At 34.1% G+C, this 15,040-nt stretch overlaps 3 protein-coding genes across 7 annotated transcripts in view; 2 read left to right on the top strand and 1 right to left on the bottom strand.

Moving 5' to 3' along the window:
• Positions 1–15,040, bottom strand: part of LOC105262023 (uncharacterized) — a 33,630-nt gene that overhangs the window by 4,179 nt on the left and 14,411 nt on the right. For both annotated transcript variants that reach the window (XM_059124733.1, XM_059124734.1), the window contains exons 3-4: positions 1,160–1,329; positions 848–1,093 (exon numbers count right to left, since the gene is read on the bottom strand). In XM_059124733.1, the coding sequence (XP_058980716.1) occupies positions 848–1,093; positions 1,160–1,329 (416 nt within the window). The remainder of the gene's footprint in view (positions 1–847; positions 1,094–1,159; positions 1,330–15,040) is intronic.
• The window catches only part of LOC101890779 (tau-tubulin kinase homolog Asator), an 80,874-nt gene that overhangs the window by 56,265 nt on the left and 9,569 nt on the right, over positions 1–15,040 (top strand). The window contains exon 1 of one of the 4 annotated variants that reach the window (XM_020037874.2): positions 3,445–3,865. The exons of the other annotated variants lie outside the window; for them this stretch is intronic. The gene's annotated coding sequence lies outside the window, so the exon portion shown is untranslated. Of the gene's footprint in view, positions 1–3,444; positions 3,866–15,040 lie in introns of those variants that run through there. 4 annotated transcript variants of the gene reach the window in all.
• On the top strand, positions 3,874–14,111 carry LOC101890955 (glycoprotein endo-alpha-1,2-mannosidase). Its single transcript, XM_005186573.4, has 3 exons — positions 3,874–4,967; positions 9,121–9,349; positions 10,372–14,111. The coding sequence occupies exons 1-3, from the start codon at positions 3,988–3,990 to the stop codon at positions 10,645–10,647; spliced, it is 1,485 nt and encodes a 494-aa protein (XP_005186630.1). The 5' UTR covers positions 3,874–3,987; the 3' UTR covers positions 10,648–14,111.

Genomic DNA, 15,040 nt, shown 5'->3' with positions numbered 1-15,040 from the left:
ACAATTTATGAAATATTAAATAAATGAATGTCATTGTGTCGAAAAATTAGCTATTTTAACTCGTCTCGATTTAATTTAATTTAAATGGTTTGAATGACATATCTTCCCATGACCGGACCTTAATCGGTGAAACACACAAATTAACATGACATGGTTCGCTAGCATCGTCGGCACATAACTATTTTGCATGACATGATTCGCTGTCATCGTTAATATCAAATGCCATGTTTCACTGTCATCGTCGACACCTTGCCATATAACGAACACTATGCAAATGTTCATATAGACAATATCATGGTCGAATGGTCAATGATACCTATAAGGTATTCGAGCAATGTTATCGGATGACAATATCTGTCAAATGATACATGATTGACATAACAAAAACTTTGTCAGTGGTTCGTTAAATTAACATAATATTTCAGAGTTAAGCATTAATACGTATGAATTAACTTGATGTGGTTCATTGTCATTTCAAGCTGCATGCCTTAACAAATTGTATGACATGAGTTGGTGTCATTGTGGACACTTAACAATATTGTATGGCTTGATTCGATTCCTACAAATGTTGTATGAGACCTAAGCATTTTGTATGACATGCTTTGTTGTCATCGTTAACACCAAATCAAGTCATATGACATGGTTCAATGTCATCGTCGACACCTAGCTTTTATAAAGAACACTATGTAAATGATAATGTCGGCCATGTCATGGTCGAAACTTAAGTAATAATACGTATGAATTAATTTGATATGGTTTGCTGTCATTTCAAATTTCATTTTTTGAATGACATGATTTGGACTCCTTGTCAATACCTTATAAAAAAAATGATTTTCATTAAACTTACCCTAGTTTCTTCGTAGCACAAACTGCACAACGTATAATTTTCACTGGCAATTTTATTTCGATACTGCTCGATTTTTCGCACCATAAGCAGATTTCGGGGTAATTGGCGCAAACCACCCACCGGGATATCCGTTGCAAATTGACACAGCTTGCATTTGATGCGAGAACATTTTATGTTTCCAAGAGTTTGAAATTGATTCATCATTGCCGTAAAGTCGGGAGATATGCGATTGCTATCGACTTTGATCTGTAATGGAAAAAGAAATGGAAATGATTTTCAACGCTAAAAATTCTTTTGTCCCTCTCTCCTTACCCTTGCTGGAGACTGTTCTGACGATCTGCGTAGTTTAAAACTAAACGAAGGTCGTTTTTGCAATGATACTGTTGAGGATCCTGTCATTTCAGCGTTTTTATTTTCCAACTTCAATTCTAGGGATGTTAATGGTGTTGAATATTTTCGCGAAGGTGAGGGGGAACATGTAGCTGAAAATTTTTTAAACCAACAATAAATTTGAAGTATTAAAAAATAATACAAAAAAAAATTGGAGAACTTATCTCCTGGACCTTTTTTAGTGGTTTTACTAAATTAGAAATTACTAAAAGAGATAGCTCGAAAAGAACGACCCTTTTCCCTTTTAAATGAGTTGCCAGGAGTAAATAAGAGATGCAAGCGAATCAGGGAGAGGCATTGTATGGATAGAAAATGGATAGAATGCCTCTTAAAAGTTTACTATGAATAGAGAATATTTTATAGGTATTTTATGGATTGAAGACCTTTGATGGGTCTTTTAAGGATAAAAGACCATTGACAGGTCTAATATGGATAGAAGTCCTTTGAAAGGTTTTCTATGGATGGACCGTTGACAGATTTCCTATGAATAGAGGTCTTCTATGGATAGAAAACCTTTGAAAGGGGTTCTATGGATTGAAGGCCTTGAACAGGTCTGTTATGTATAGAAGACCTTGTACAGGTCTTCTGTGGATAGAAGACTTTGTACATGTCTTATATGGAGAAAAGACTTTGTACATGTCTTCTATAGACAGGAGGTCTTTAACTGGTCTTCCACGGATAGAAGGCCTTTAATAGGTCTTCTATGGATAGAAGACCTTGAACAGCTTTTTTATGGATAGAAAACCTGTAACAGGCCTTCTATGGATGGAAGGCCGTTGACAGATTTCATATGAATAGAGGTCTTCTATGGATAGAAGACCTTTGACAGGGGTTCTATGGATAGAAGGCCTTGAACAGGTCTGTTATGTATAGAAGACCTTGCATAGGTCTTCTATGGCTAGAAGACTTTGTACATGTCTTATATGGATAAAAGACTTTGTACATGTCTTCTATAGACAGGAGGCCTTTAACTGGTCTTCCACGTATAGAAGGCCTTTAATAAGTCTTCTATGGATAGAAGACCTTGAACAGCTTTTTTATGGATAGAAAACCTGTAACAGGCCTCTTAAAGATAGGAGACCTATGACAGGTCTTACATAGAAGATCTTTAACACCTTGAACATGTCTTCTCTGGATAGAAGACCTTGACCAGATCTTCTAGATATGTGGCCTTTAATAGGTCTTCTATGGATAAAAGAGCTTTAGCAGGTGTTCCACGGATAGAAGACCTTCAATCGGTCTTCTATGGACAAAACACATTGAAAAGGTCTTCCATGGATAGAATACCTTGAAGACGTCTTCTATGGATATGGATAGAAGGCCTTGAACTGCTCTTCTATGTATAAAAGGCCTTGGGTAGGTCTCCTATGGATAGAAGACCTTGAAAAGGCCTTCTTTGGATAGAAGACCTTGTACAAGTCTTCTATGGATAGAAGACTTGTACAGTTCTTATATAGATAGGAGGTCTTGAACAGGTCTTATATAGATAGGAGGCCTTGAACAGGTCTTCTATGGATAGAAAACCTTAACAAGTATTGTATGGATAGAAGCAGCTCTAGCAGCTATTCTATAGATAGGAGACCTTTAGAAGTCTTCTATAGATTGGAGACCTTTAAGGGGTCTCGTGTGTATAGAAAACCTTTAAAAGGTTTTCTAAAGGGAGAAGAATCTTGATACAATTCCTATGAATGGAAGACCTTTGGTAGGTCTCCTATGGAGGAAATACCTTTGACAGGTCTTCTATTTAAAAAAAAAAAACAAATTCGAGTTCTGCATGGGTTGAAGACCATTTACAATTCTTCTACATTTCCATTTTAGTCTCCTATAGAAAGAATAACTCTTTTAAGTCTCCAATAGATCTTTCACAGGTCGTCTATGGGTAGAACCCTTTAACTGGTCCCCTATATAGACCACATTTACATGACTTTTTTATAAAGAAGAGTTGTATACTTATATTGCCCTTAATTTAATTTCGCCCACGACAAAGTTTCCCCCAAAGAGTTAAGTTTTACCTCTCTCTTCCATTGTTCTCGAAAACTAAAGAGCAATTTTGAAATGTTTGACATGCGCCATAGTCCTTGCCCAGCTGTCTGCAGGCTCTTACATTGCTATGGTCTGGAAATTTTATGCAATATTATTTACATGGCGAGAGAGAGAGGACAACCGAAAAAAGAAATGAAAGAAAAATAGCTTTACAAGGAAAAGAAAAATAACAGTACATATCAAAACAGAAGACAGTGAACACATGGTCGTAAGGACAACGCATTCAAACACTGGTGCAAAAGTTTTGACATACACACACACACACACACACTCACTCACATACATTCACACAACAAGATACATACCTATACATAAAAGTATTTGAATGGAAAACTGAAAGAAAGCACTGAAGGGTGGATGTGAAAAAAACGTATCATTTGAAACTGTTCAGTAAAGAAAAGTCCTTTTTGTGTGAAGTGCAGAGAAAAAAAAAGCGAAACAAAGGACAACAATTTAGAAAATATCTAGTAAAATTAAATATATAAAAATTTAAGAAAAAAAGTGCCTAACTACTATTTATAGAAAATTTGTGGAAAACCCAAGAAAAATCATCAATAAAAAAAACGAGAAGAAAAATCTCTACAAGTATGTTGTGAATAAAAAAATGAAAAAAATTGCCTGAATTTTAGTATAACTAATACACTTACAAACCCACGCACCAACACACACAAACACAGCCATCCATAGGACAATCCAAAATAACCAACATGATTTTTACAAAATACTGTAAGAATCCGAGAAAATTTCGCATAATTCTATTGCTCATGATTGTAACGTTGATTGTGATAACATTGGTGATACTCAACAATGGCCTACAACATTCCATCAATGCTGAAAAACTAATCGATGAACGTTTCGTGGCTCAGGCCTATGCAGATGAGGCATCTCAACAGTTGCTGCGCCAGCAGCAGAAGGACGCAGCATCCGCCTTCAATGCAAAAGCTGAAAATCTTTTAATTCTCAAATCGCCTCGAGAAAATGGCATTATACAACCTGAGAAATATGACGAACACAAAGTCAAATCGAGGCTGATACAGGAGAAAATTGACAATTTAAAGATACAACAAAAACAAAGCAATTTAGATCCCGAGGAAGAGCACACCATTGCGGAGAGTGTGAATAATGCCATACATATTTTTTACACCGCTCCCGTGCCATGGTATAAGGCACGTAGGACCAGCGCTTCCAAAGATATTATCCTAATGGATGGCAATTCCACAACCATCCGGCCTCCAGCTAAAATTCTTAACAGTGCTTTCTATCCCGCCCTGGGTTTGTACAAATCCACCAGGGCAACATTTGAAAAACATTTCGAAAATATACGCAACTGTGGGGTGGGTGTTTTAATTTTAAGCCTAACTACTGGCCGACCCTCTGCCGAGTGGGAACCCTTGTATCGTAGCATCTTGGAAATTGCGCCAAAATATAATCTCTCGATAACCTTTGAAATTACCGTTGCGGGAAATCAGTCGTATTCGTATTTGCAACAACAGCTGCAGGATGTTAGGAAATTCTATAAATATCCTGGTTTCTTGAAAGTCTTTTCACAATCACGTCGCCATCTAATGCCAATCATTTATATTAGCAATGCTTATAAGCTAATGGATGCCAGCACAGCTCAGGCATTTTGTAAAACGCCCGACTCGTTAAGGTATACCTTAGATGCGTACTTTATAGGTCACATAAGGTAAGAAGAGACTACTGAATGAATGAAAGGAAATGAAAGAGCAACAATGAATGAAAGATGCTGATACAGCAGCGGCATCAGCATCAGCATCGAAAGTGAAGGGCCGTTCAGTGTCTCAAATCAAACCAGTTTTAATCAATGGAATGGGGAAGAAGCTAATTCTGATTATGTTGAGAAATCAGAAATGATAATCATTGGAAATTGTAATTAATTGTTGTTCGTTGTTTGATGTGAAGAACAAAGGAAGAACGATTTCCTGTAATATTTTATGGGGTGGTGTGTATAGATCCCACACTCCTCCTGATATAGTTAATAATGCTCAAAAGTACTATGATTTAAATTTTCTATGGAAATTTTTAACTTTGGGTTTCTATAAACAAAGTTTGTACTATTTCGTGGACCTCGCTCAGTTTCTATTGTGGATTAGATTTCTATAAATGTTAAAATTATTGTTGTTTTTTTCTAAAAACAACGTTTGTTTATTAGTGGAGAAAGATGGTAATTTTTACCAGGGGGTAAAGTAGGGAATACCTAGGTTTTGGAATCCTCATCAGTTCCCTTGCTTTTTGTGTGGGATATTCTCTCCTAATATCCTCTACTAATAAACAAACGTTGTTATACCCTCCACCATACTATGGAGGGTATATTAACTTTGTCATTCCGTTTGTAACTCCTCGAAATACTCATGTCAGACCCAACAACGTATATATATATTCTTGATCAACTTAAAATTCTAAGTCGATTTAGCGATGTCCGTCTGTCTGTCTGTCCGTCTGTCTGTTGTAATCACGCCATCTTTCCGGAATAGATTCAAATTTAGTATTTAAAGTTCGAAATGGATACTACAGCCTAAGACAGAAAATTGTCTGTGCAGGTCCACGTCTTCGTATAGCCCCCATATAACTGTACCTCCCGATATTTGGTATTTTGATGATTTTAGCGACATTATTAATCGGAATTGTTCAAAATTTGGTATTTGAAGTTCACAATGGATACCACAGCCTATGACAGAAAATTGTCTGTGCGTCTTCGTATAGACCCCATATAACGGTACCTCCCTATATTCTGTATTTTGGTGATTTTAGCGTCTTTATTCACCACATTTTTTTCAAATTACGCATTTAGAGTTCCTAATGGAAACTCCAGTCTGTGACAGAAAATTGTTTATGCAGGTCCAGGACTTCGTATAGGCCCCATATACCAGTACCTCCCTATATTCGGTATTTTGACGAGTTTAGGTACAAAACTCACCGAAATTGTTTGAAATGTCGTATTTGAAGTTCGAAATGGATGCTACAGAATATGACAAAAAATTGTCTACGCAGGTTCAGGTCTTCGCACAGCTCCGATATAACGGTACCTCCCTATATTCTATATTTTGATGAATTTAGCTACATTCTTCACCGTTTATTTCAAGTTCCGAATTTGAATTTGGTAATGACTTAGCAACAATATAACGGCAATATTCGGTATTTTTAAATTTTTTCAGGATTGGTTCCAAATGGTGGATGGTATTCAAAGTTCGGCCCGGCCGAACTTACTTCTTTTTAACTTGTTTTTTATAAAAACAGCAATAATGGGATGAAGCCTAACTATTGTGCAACAACAAAATACTACGGTATCCCGAACAAACATGCCAACACTGTTCTATTTATTTTTAAATGTTTACTGTTTGTCGGGAATTTCCGATAAAGGCAGGGCCTATTTATGCCATCTTTACTATATCATCAGACATTATTCTTCCTTTTTTTAGGAATTATGATTATTCAACATTTTGAGCCTTCGTTTGACAGATACCAGAAGGAGTAGGCTGATATATGCTATATTCACCTCAGCCATAGTGTTTGTAGAAATGTTACAATGTGCGAAGTTTGGGGAAAATCGTAAATTTCTTTCGATTTACAAAGGACAACTGTTGTCGATTTCCGGACCTAATCTATATCTGAAGTAAATAACATTGTACGACTAAATTCAATTTTTCGATAATTACAGGGAAAACCTAACCGATTATGAAAGTAGAGCATATATATCGGCCCTTCGTTTACATTTTTTGAAAATTGCGGATTAAAATATCTTGAAATCCTTACATTTTAGGCAAAGAGTACCTTCATCAATATTAATAATAATAATAATACGAGGATTGAGATCAAGAGTGTCACCAAAGTTGTCTTTTGTCCTAATTCGATTAGAAAATAAGGTCAAGAGCAGTGTGTGAACCTATATTGATAATATTCTGCAAGAATTAAAAATACTAAAATTGGCAAAATTAGATTAGAAAATATGACTAAAATAAAAAAAAAATCTTGAAATCGGAATTTACCCATACAAGGGCTATACCAGAAAATTAGCTCAGTTCACTCATATTCATAATCAACCAATGATGCTTGAAGTAATCCAAAGCTCTCGATAAAATGTCAAAGCTATATATTAAATGTTGAAAAAATAGATAAAGGCCCTGAACGAAGTTTGGCCTGACCTGAAAACTATCAAATTCACTCAGAATTTCCCACACCCCAGGCAGGCTTTTTGCAGCGATTTTGGAAAAATTTCAATATTTGTCAAAAAAAATAATTTATTGATTTTATATTTGATGATATATATTTTATGGTACATATTCAATTTACATTTTTTTCCTCAGAGACTAGTTATGAAATTTGATGTAGAATATTTTTTATTGCTATAGAGTGCAGAATATCACTTCGAGAAGGATTATATTATAAAAATATGTATCGAAGCTGGGTTCCACCAAATAGAAACGTACGTCCCGAAATTCACTCCATTTGGGCTGATACATATTATTTGCACAATAAACCTTAGATCGGATTACAAATATATATGGGAGCTATATCCAAATCTTAGCTGATCTCGATAAAATTTGGCAAAGGTATTTCCGAGCTCTATAAGATATCTGGTACCAAATATCATTGTTGTCGAATGCCTATTTCGAATGTGAGGACCTTAAACACCAAAAATATATATGGGAGCTATAGCCATATCTGAAAGGATTTTCTCCAAATTTGATGTACTTGCTTCTAGACTGAATTCGGTCAGATGTAATAAAATTCAGAACTTTTGGACTTAATTGCTCTCTTTATTTTCTTTACTTTTCGATGTAGCCGCCCAAATGGACAAGTTTAAAGAATAACGGCCTTTATAGCAGGTTAATGTTATTTTAATCCATCTCCAGTTTCATACCTTTTCTTAGTCTGACATAAATATGAAGATATGCGAAATATCATTTTATATATAGCCTTTTTATTTATCTTCTAATCTCTTTTAATCGCATGTCCGTCCCTCCGTTCATCCGCCGATGAATTTTTGTCACCATGTCGGATCACTTGTTTAATTGAGATATAATTTTGTTAAGGATAAGCCCTATAGATATTGGTGATTTTATTATAGCTGCAATATATTACTTAATATGATTTCATTGTTATTGTGTACCGTTTAACGTTTTACCTCTTTATATTAATTAATTTATATAAAATGAATATTGCTGAAGACACCTTTGGGCTTGCAAAGAACCAACGTCATCTACGGAATCAAAGCCACAAAACTTGAAATTGATAAGCACACTTTTAGGCTGCTAGAGAACTGAAATAATACAACTAAAATTAACACTTTGTATTTCCAAAATTCTTAATCTAAGCTCCAAAAAGTTCGAATTCGAGTGTTTTTTCACTCTACTTCAAACAAAGCGAGCATGCTCTCTTTTTTCTATACCACTCGAAAAGGAGTGAATATGTTTTGCTCTATTTCAAACTCCCACTCTTAGTTTTCTTAGTTTTCAAAAAGAAGTACTCGCAAAAGCTCCCACTTAAAACAAATGAAAGAGAAAGAGTAAACTTTATGTTACTCGTGAGTAAAATTGAGCAATATTGGATCTCAATAATACCTTCCATTACTTTAACGTTCAAAAAAAAAAAAAAAATTCTTTAATATAGAATCCATTGGACCCACCATCCCATTAATTTTCAACAATTTTAAAACCCGAAATTTTCCAAAAAAAAAACAATGTCTTCGGCAAACTGGTTTGATGAGCAGTTAACTGATCTGATACTTCGCTGATAAAAGCCTCTTTCATTCTTTCAAAAAGAAAATCATTTCGAAAATACACCAAACCATGAAATATAATCTCCTCCTCTATTCATAGATTAAAGAATCATGCCGATTATATGAGACGTCTATGTTTAGATGGTTTCTATAGCAAATTGCCAAGCAATGGAGCCACATTCGCCAGCACATGGAAGAATTGGTCCTATCTCAAATCGTTTGCCTTAACATATAAAATGTTGTTTGTACCAACTGTGGGTCCTGGATTCGCGGAACGCAATAAATTTCCACGTCACGGTGATATACAACGGCATCGCAGTAATGGAAGGGTGAGCGCCACAAATTCAGAGAAATTTTTACATTTTGTTGTCACTTAAATTAACAGTCGGATTTTGTTTTTTTTTTGAGGGGAAGTTTGAAAGAAAAAAATGGATTGGTAAAAAAATTTCAAATTTCTAAAGAGCCATAACTTTTTGACATCCAATTGGAAATCTCTAATCTGAAAACAATAGATTCACTTTTGTCAACCAACAATGTTGTTCTCATTATTATAATTGGAAATTGAATCAATCATATTCATATTCCAAGATTTTTCGAATTGTAATTTAAAAATGTGCAACCTCTATATACGTTTGACTTTGTATAGCTTCCATGTCAAAATTCCAACATGATTTGATGTTTCCAGAAAATAGCGTCAGACCGATTTATTTTTTTTAAATAAGCTTTTGTCCAGACGAGTACCACTCTCTATTCGAATTCGAGCGCGAGTACTTTTACGAGTAAAAAAAATAATCGAGTATACTCTACTTTGCTATATAACTTGAATAAGAGCTAGTACGCCTTGCTCGATTCCGAGTTGGGGGTAAAATTCGTTCGAAAACGACAGAGTTTACTCTCGCCGAGCACTCTTTGTTTTATTTGAATATATGTGTAAAAACAAATACTTTGAACAGCTATGTCTCCAACTTCATGTTTTGGCGCTCAAAATCCTTGGGTCCTAGGCTGTTTTTTTTTTCTTTCTGGCTTTTTTTACAGAATCTCGATTGTCAAGCACTCCCGTTAGGGAATATTTTGCACTCCCGAGTAAAATCGAGAAAACTGAAGCTCTTGTTTAAAAATGATGTTGATGTGCGCCTAAAAGTATGCCATCAAAGTGCTAACGGTGAAAGTGGAAAATTTTAAGCTTACATTAAAACATACAAACACAAAATTGTTTTCATGGTGCAATATATTGCTCTTCATTGGTTTCAATTCCCATCAGATCCGACTGTTAATCTAAACTCAACTAATATTCGGAATAGAAAAGTACGATTCTAAATAAATTGTCTTTTAAATACTCTTTTTTAAACAGTATTACGGTGTCGCTTGGCGAACGGCAATTTTAAATCATGTCGGTTTTATTAATATTGCCAGCTACAATAATTGGCCGGATGGCAGTCAAATTGAAGAAGTCTTACCCAAGGCCGGATTTCTTGACTACAGCCCGGGGAAACCGACCAAATATTTGGATCTTACCACCCATTGGGTTACGAATTTTGTTAAGACTCGCAATGAAGCTGCCGCAGCCGCAATTGCCGCTAACACACTGTTGAGCTGTTATGAATACTTAAATAATACAATTTGTTAAGCCAAACAAAAAAAAGAAATGAAAATCTAACAAGTTGAGATGTGAGATGAAACGTATCAGTATTACAACAAAAAAAACTTTTTTCTTGATTATAAATCATCCGAATCCGAATGCCAAATACATTTAACAAAACGGAAAAGCAATTACTTTAGACTAACAAATGATATTTAAATGCCAATTAAATTAAATTTATTTTCTTAAAAAATGTAAAAAAGAGAAGAAAAGAAGTAGAAGATAACACTGTGGAATAATTGTGGAAAATGTAATGATATTAACTTTTCTAAACGGGTTTTGGTAATGTTTGTTTTCCCTACCCGTCGTTTATGTCTTATCTAAAGTTTAGCAAAAATAATGCTCACCAAATATCAAGAATAAATTCTCGCAGAGAAATACATTCAAATATGAAGGCTCATAAACCGCTTGATTAAATACAAGTGTAAGTTCGGATATTCACATAAAAACATAGTTTCAAATGCGAGACAATTTCACATATTAATCCAATTCAAGCGGAAATACTCCTGCAAGTACAAAAAAAAACTCGAATATGCTCAATTTTTCTATGCCACTCATTTTTGATTGAGAGTAATCTGTAACACGTATTGCACATCTTCTATTTTTTGTTTGCTATCCGCTGTTAACTTATGCCCACATAGTTTTTTATACCTAAAGAGAGAGAGCGAGAGAGAGATAGCAACGATTGAAAAGAAAAGAAACTAATAAAGAAGAAATGGGGTAAACTCCAGTTGTATACCCTCCCCCATAATTTGGAGGGTATATTCAGTTTGTATAGAACTGTCTATGTAGGCCCAAGTTTTGGTATTTTGATAATTTGGCTCAAATCTTTCACCGAAATTATTTCAAATTTGATATTTGGAATTCGTAATGGGTACTACTTTCTCTTACAGAAATTTTTCTGTATAACCTGTATAACGGTACCTCCGAAAACTCTGTATTTTATTGATTTTACCTACCATTTTCAACAGAACTATCTAAAACTTTGTGTTTTGAGTTTGTAATAGGCACCATCTTCTCTAGCAGATATAGAGGTCCACGTTTTCGAATAAGCACTTGTAACTGAAGATATTCAAAATTTGTATACCCTCTACATTGAAAATGAGGGTATATTAACTTTGTCATTCCGTTTGTAACATCCCGAAATATTCGTCGTAGACCCCATAAAGTATGTATATTCATGATCAGGATAAAATTCTAAGTCGATTTAACGATGTCTGTCTGTCTGTCCTTCCTTCTGTTGAAATCACGATACAGCCCACATTATCTAACGCAAAGCTTCAAAATTTGGCAGAACAATTTGCATTGTGTGTGTCTAGGATGGTTGGCACAGAAAATGAGATATTTCGGTCTACGTTTTGGTTTAGCCGTCACATAACGATATTCGGTATTTTGATGATTTTTGCCAAATTGTTCCAAGCATTTGTCTTAATATTGGTATTTGTAATTCGTAATGGGTTCTAGCTTCTGTAGCGGAACATAGTTTATATAGCTTCACATTTTTGTATAGCCCTCATATAACGGTACCTTCCGATATTCGGTATTTTGTTGATTTTTGCCAAAATTTTCCAAGGATTTCTATTAAAATTGGTATTTGTAGTTCGTAATGGGTTCTAGCTCCTGTGGGGAAACAGTGTATGTATAGGTTTATGTTTTTGTATAGCCCCATATAATGGTACCTCCCAATATTCGGTATTTTGTTGATTTTTGCCAAAATTTTCCACGGATTTTTCTAAAAATTGGTATTTGTAGTTCGTAATGGATTCTACCCTCTGTGGCCACAAGCATTGTATAAATAGGTCCACGTTTTGGTATAGCCCCTTAAAACTATACCTCCCGAAATTCGGCGTTTTGATGATATTTGCCGCATTTCTCCACGGATTTGTCCAAAAATTGGTGTTTGTACTTCGTAATGGGTAATGGCTTCTGTGGCTGGCGGAGAATAGTATATATCCGGTGTTCCGGATAGTTCCGGTGGCAGAACATTTAATATTTAGGTCCACGTTTTCCTACAGCGCACATATAACGATGCCATACGATATTTGGTATTTTAATAATCCTAGCCACATTTGACCACGAATGGTGGAGGGTATTAAAAGTTATAGGGGCATTTTTAAGCGGATTTATGCAAATACCTTGCAATTGGTGGAAGGCATAAAAACTATGACCCAGCCTAACAGAACTGATTTTGTACGTGTTCTATACCTTACTCGTTTTCGAATGCGAATAAAATCCACTAGAAATCGGGCAGATTCTACTCTTGTTTCAGTTTTTGTCATACATTTATTTTATTTGTAAGAATTTTCTCCCAATTGCAGAAGGAACAAAACTAAATATTTTGAAGAGATTTGTTAAGAACCTGTTACAACAAAGTGAAGGTTTTCTTAATCATGAATAATTCGAAACTAATTGCTATTAAAATAGAGCCGCACATCAAACAATTATCAAACCAAAAAAAAAAAAACTATGTTTTCTCAGGCATGATAGATTTGCGCGTCATAAAATATCGTTTTCTAGTTTTTCATATTTCTAATGGTGCTTTCAAAGCTAAATACATAACTCGCAATTATTCCACTATATTAAATGATATTAAATTTTGAATATATAAGAATTTATCCAGATATTAATGATATAAAACTACTAAAAGTAGAATATTACAAATGATATTAACATTTTTAAAATATATCATATGAGTTCTAAAGTTGTGTAACCAAAAAGCATTGTTCTTGCCAAGTCAAATAGACAAGATATTTCACATGTTACGAGACTTTTTTAATTCCATATATATCATTAAAAATTGGAAACCAATCAATTTTAAATACTACATACTCCAAACGTACATACATATATTGATTGATATAATCGTGTTATTTATAATAAATCATATTTGTATTGTTTTCTAAATATATAAGATATTATTCAGATCACTTGTTAATTATCTCAAAATATGATAATATTAAAGCCAACAAAAAATATTTAACAAATATATAATCGATTTAGTAATGATTTTTTCCTTAATACATACATATAGATATTATTATTATTAAACAGACATAGCTTTAATATAAAAATTAATACATTTTTCTCTCTCCCTTTTTTCGAATTTTGTAATGACTGACTTAATAAAAATCTCTTTAAATAAAAAGGAAACAAGCTAAATATGTTTTATAGCAATATGAAAGAGGCAACAAATTATAAACCACACTTAGTTACACCCGAATCCTTTTTTTCTACAATCAGTATTACTTAAATCGAAATATTTTATCCGCCCAAAAGTATGCCTTTCGATTTGTCTCTCTCATATAAACACTATTTCGCCTAATTCAGTTTTAAATATGAAAGACAGATGTCGTTCGCTCGTGTATTTAGTACCATTTATTACTTTTTTTTAGCCTCAACTAACTTCATACGTCCATAACAGCAATAAGCGCAGTAGATTTGAGTATACAATAAATTTTATTATTTATATACACTGGTGGCCAAAACTAAAGCAACTGAAATTGCAATGATAAGGAATTAGAAAGTTTTAAATTAGACACTTTATTCACTTTTTAAAAACTTAAAACAAAAAACCAAAATTATTTTTTATATAAAAAAATAATGTATGGTAAAGTCAATTAACCCGATTTTGGCGTGGACAAAACAAAAGCAACTCTGTTGTACATTCATATGATCGCTGTAATGTCAGTTGTTTTTTCTGTTATATTTATCGTTTTTTGCTTCCCTTAACAATTTCGCTTGTCATAAATGATTTTTGAATAGTTTTTTTTACAACAACACGTGTTTGTTTTTGTTTTTTAAGTACTACCCAAAAAGGTTTAAAAATGGCTAGAAGTAAATACTGTACATTAATAAAACAGCTAATTATCAGTGTCTATGAAAACAAGCTATCGCAGAATATGATTTCCGAGAAATATTTAAAAAATATTTCTGTGATTTCTCGTATACTAAGTCGCTGGGATGGCTTCCGGAAACGGAAATATTAATTGGAATCCAGCTCAATGGAAAAAACGTTTTATTTTGGGATGATTCTACATTTAATATTAAAGCTCAGACATGAAAAATGTTACGATGAGAAGACCAAAAAAATGAAAGACTCAAGCCGCAGTGTTGCAAGGGTACAGTGAAGCATGAGGGAGTGTTAAAAATGGTGTGGTATTGTTTTTCTTTCTATGGACGTGGGCCTATCCATGAAATAAAGGAAGTTATGCATCGGTTTGTTGACAAAGATGTGTTGAACATCACGTTGTTTCCTTCCGCTGAGGAAAATATTCTGCTTATTTGGGCGTTTCAAGATGACAATGATCACAAACATGCATCAAAACTTGCCAAAGATTGGTTGGGGGGTAAAAAATCGGTGAAATAAACACAGTGTTTTCCA

Source organism: Musca domestica, unplaced genomic scaffold, assembly GCF_030504385.1.
Source record: "Musca domestica strain aabys unplaced genomic scaffold, Musca_domestica.polishedcontigs.V.1.1 3, whole genome shotgun sequence".
In the NCBI taxonomy this organism is placed as follows: domain Eukaryota; kingdom Metazoa; phylum Arthropoda; class Insecta; order Diptera; family Muscidae; genus Musca; species Musca domestica.
The sequence above is the reverse complement of the archived record's forward strand: the minus strand, read 5'-3'. Positions and strand labels throughout refer to the sequence as shown.

Coding starts and splice junctions, on each gene's coding strand:
- LOC101890955 (XM_005186573.4), top strand. CDS start 3,988: ATGATTTTTACAAAATACTGTAAGAATCCGAGAAAATTTCGCATAATT. Junction 4,968..9,120: donor TACTTTATAGGTCACATAAG/GTAAGAAGAGAC, acceptor CTCTATTCATAG/ATTAAAGAATCATGCCGATT. Junction 9,350..10,371: donor GGCATCGCAGTAATGGAAGG/GTGAGCGCCACA, acceptor TTTTTTAAACAG/TATTACGGTGTCGCTTGGCG.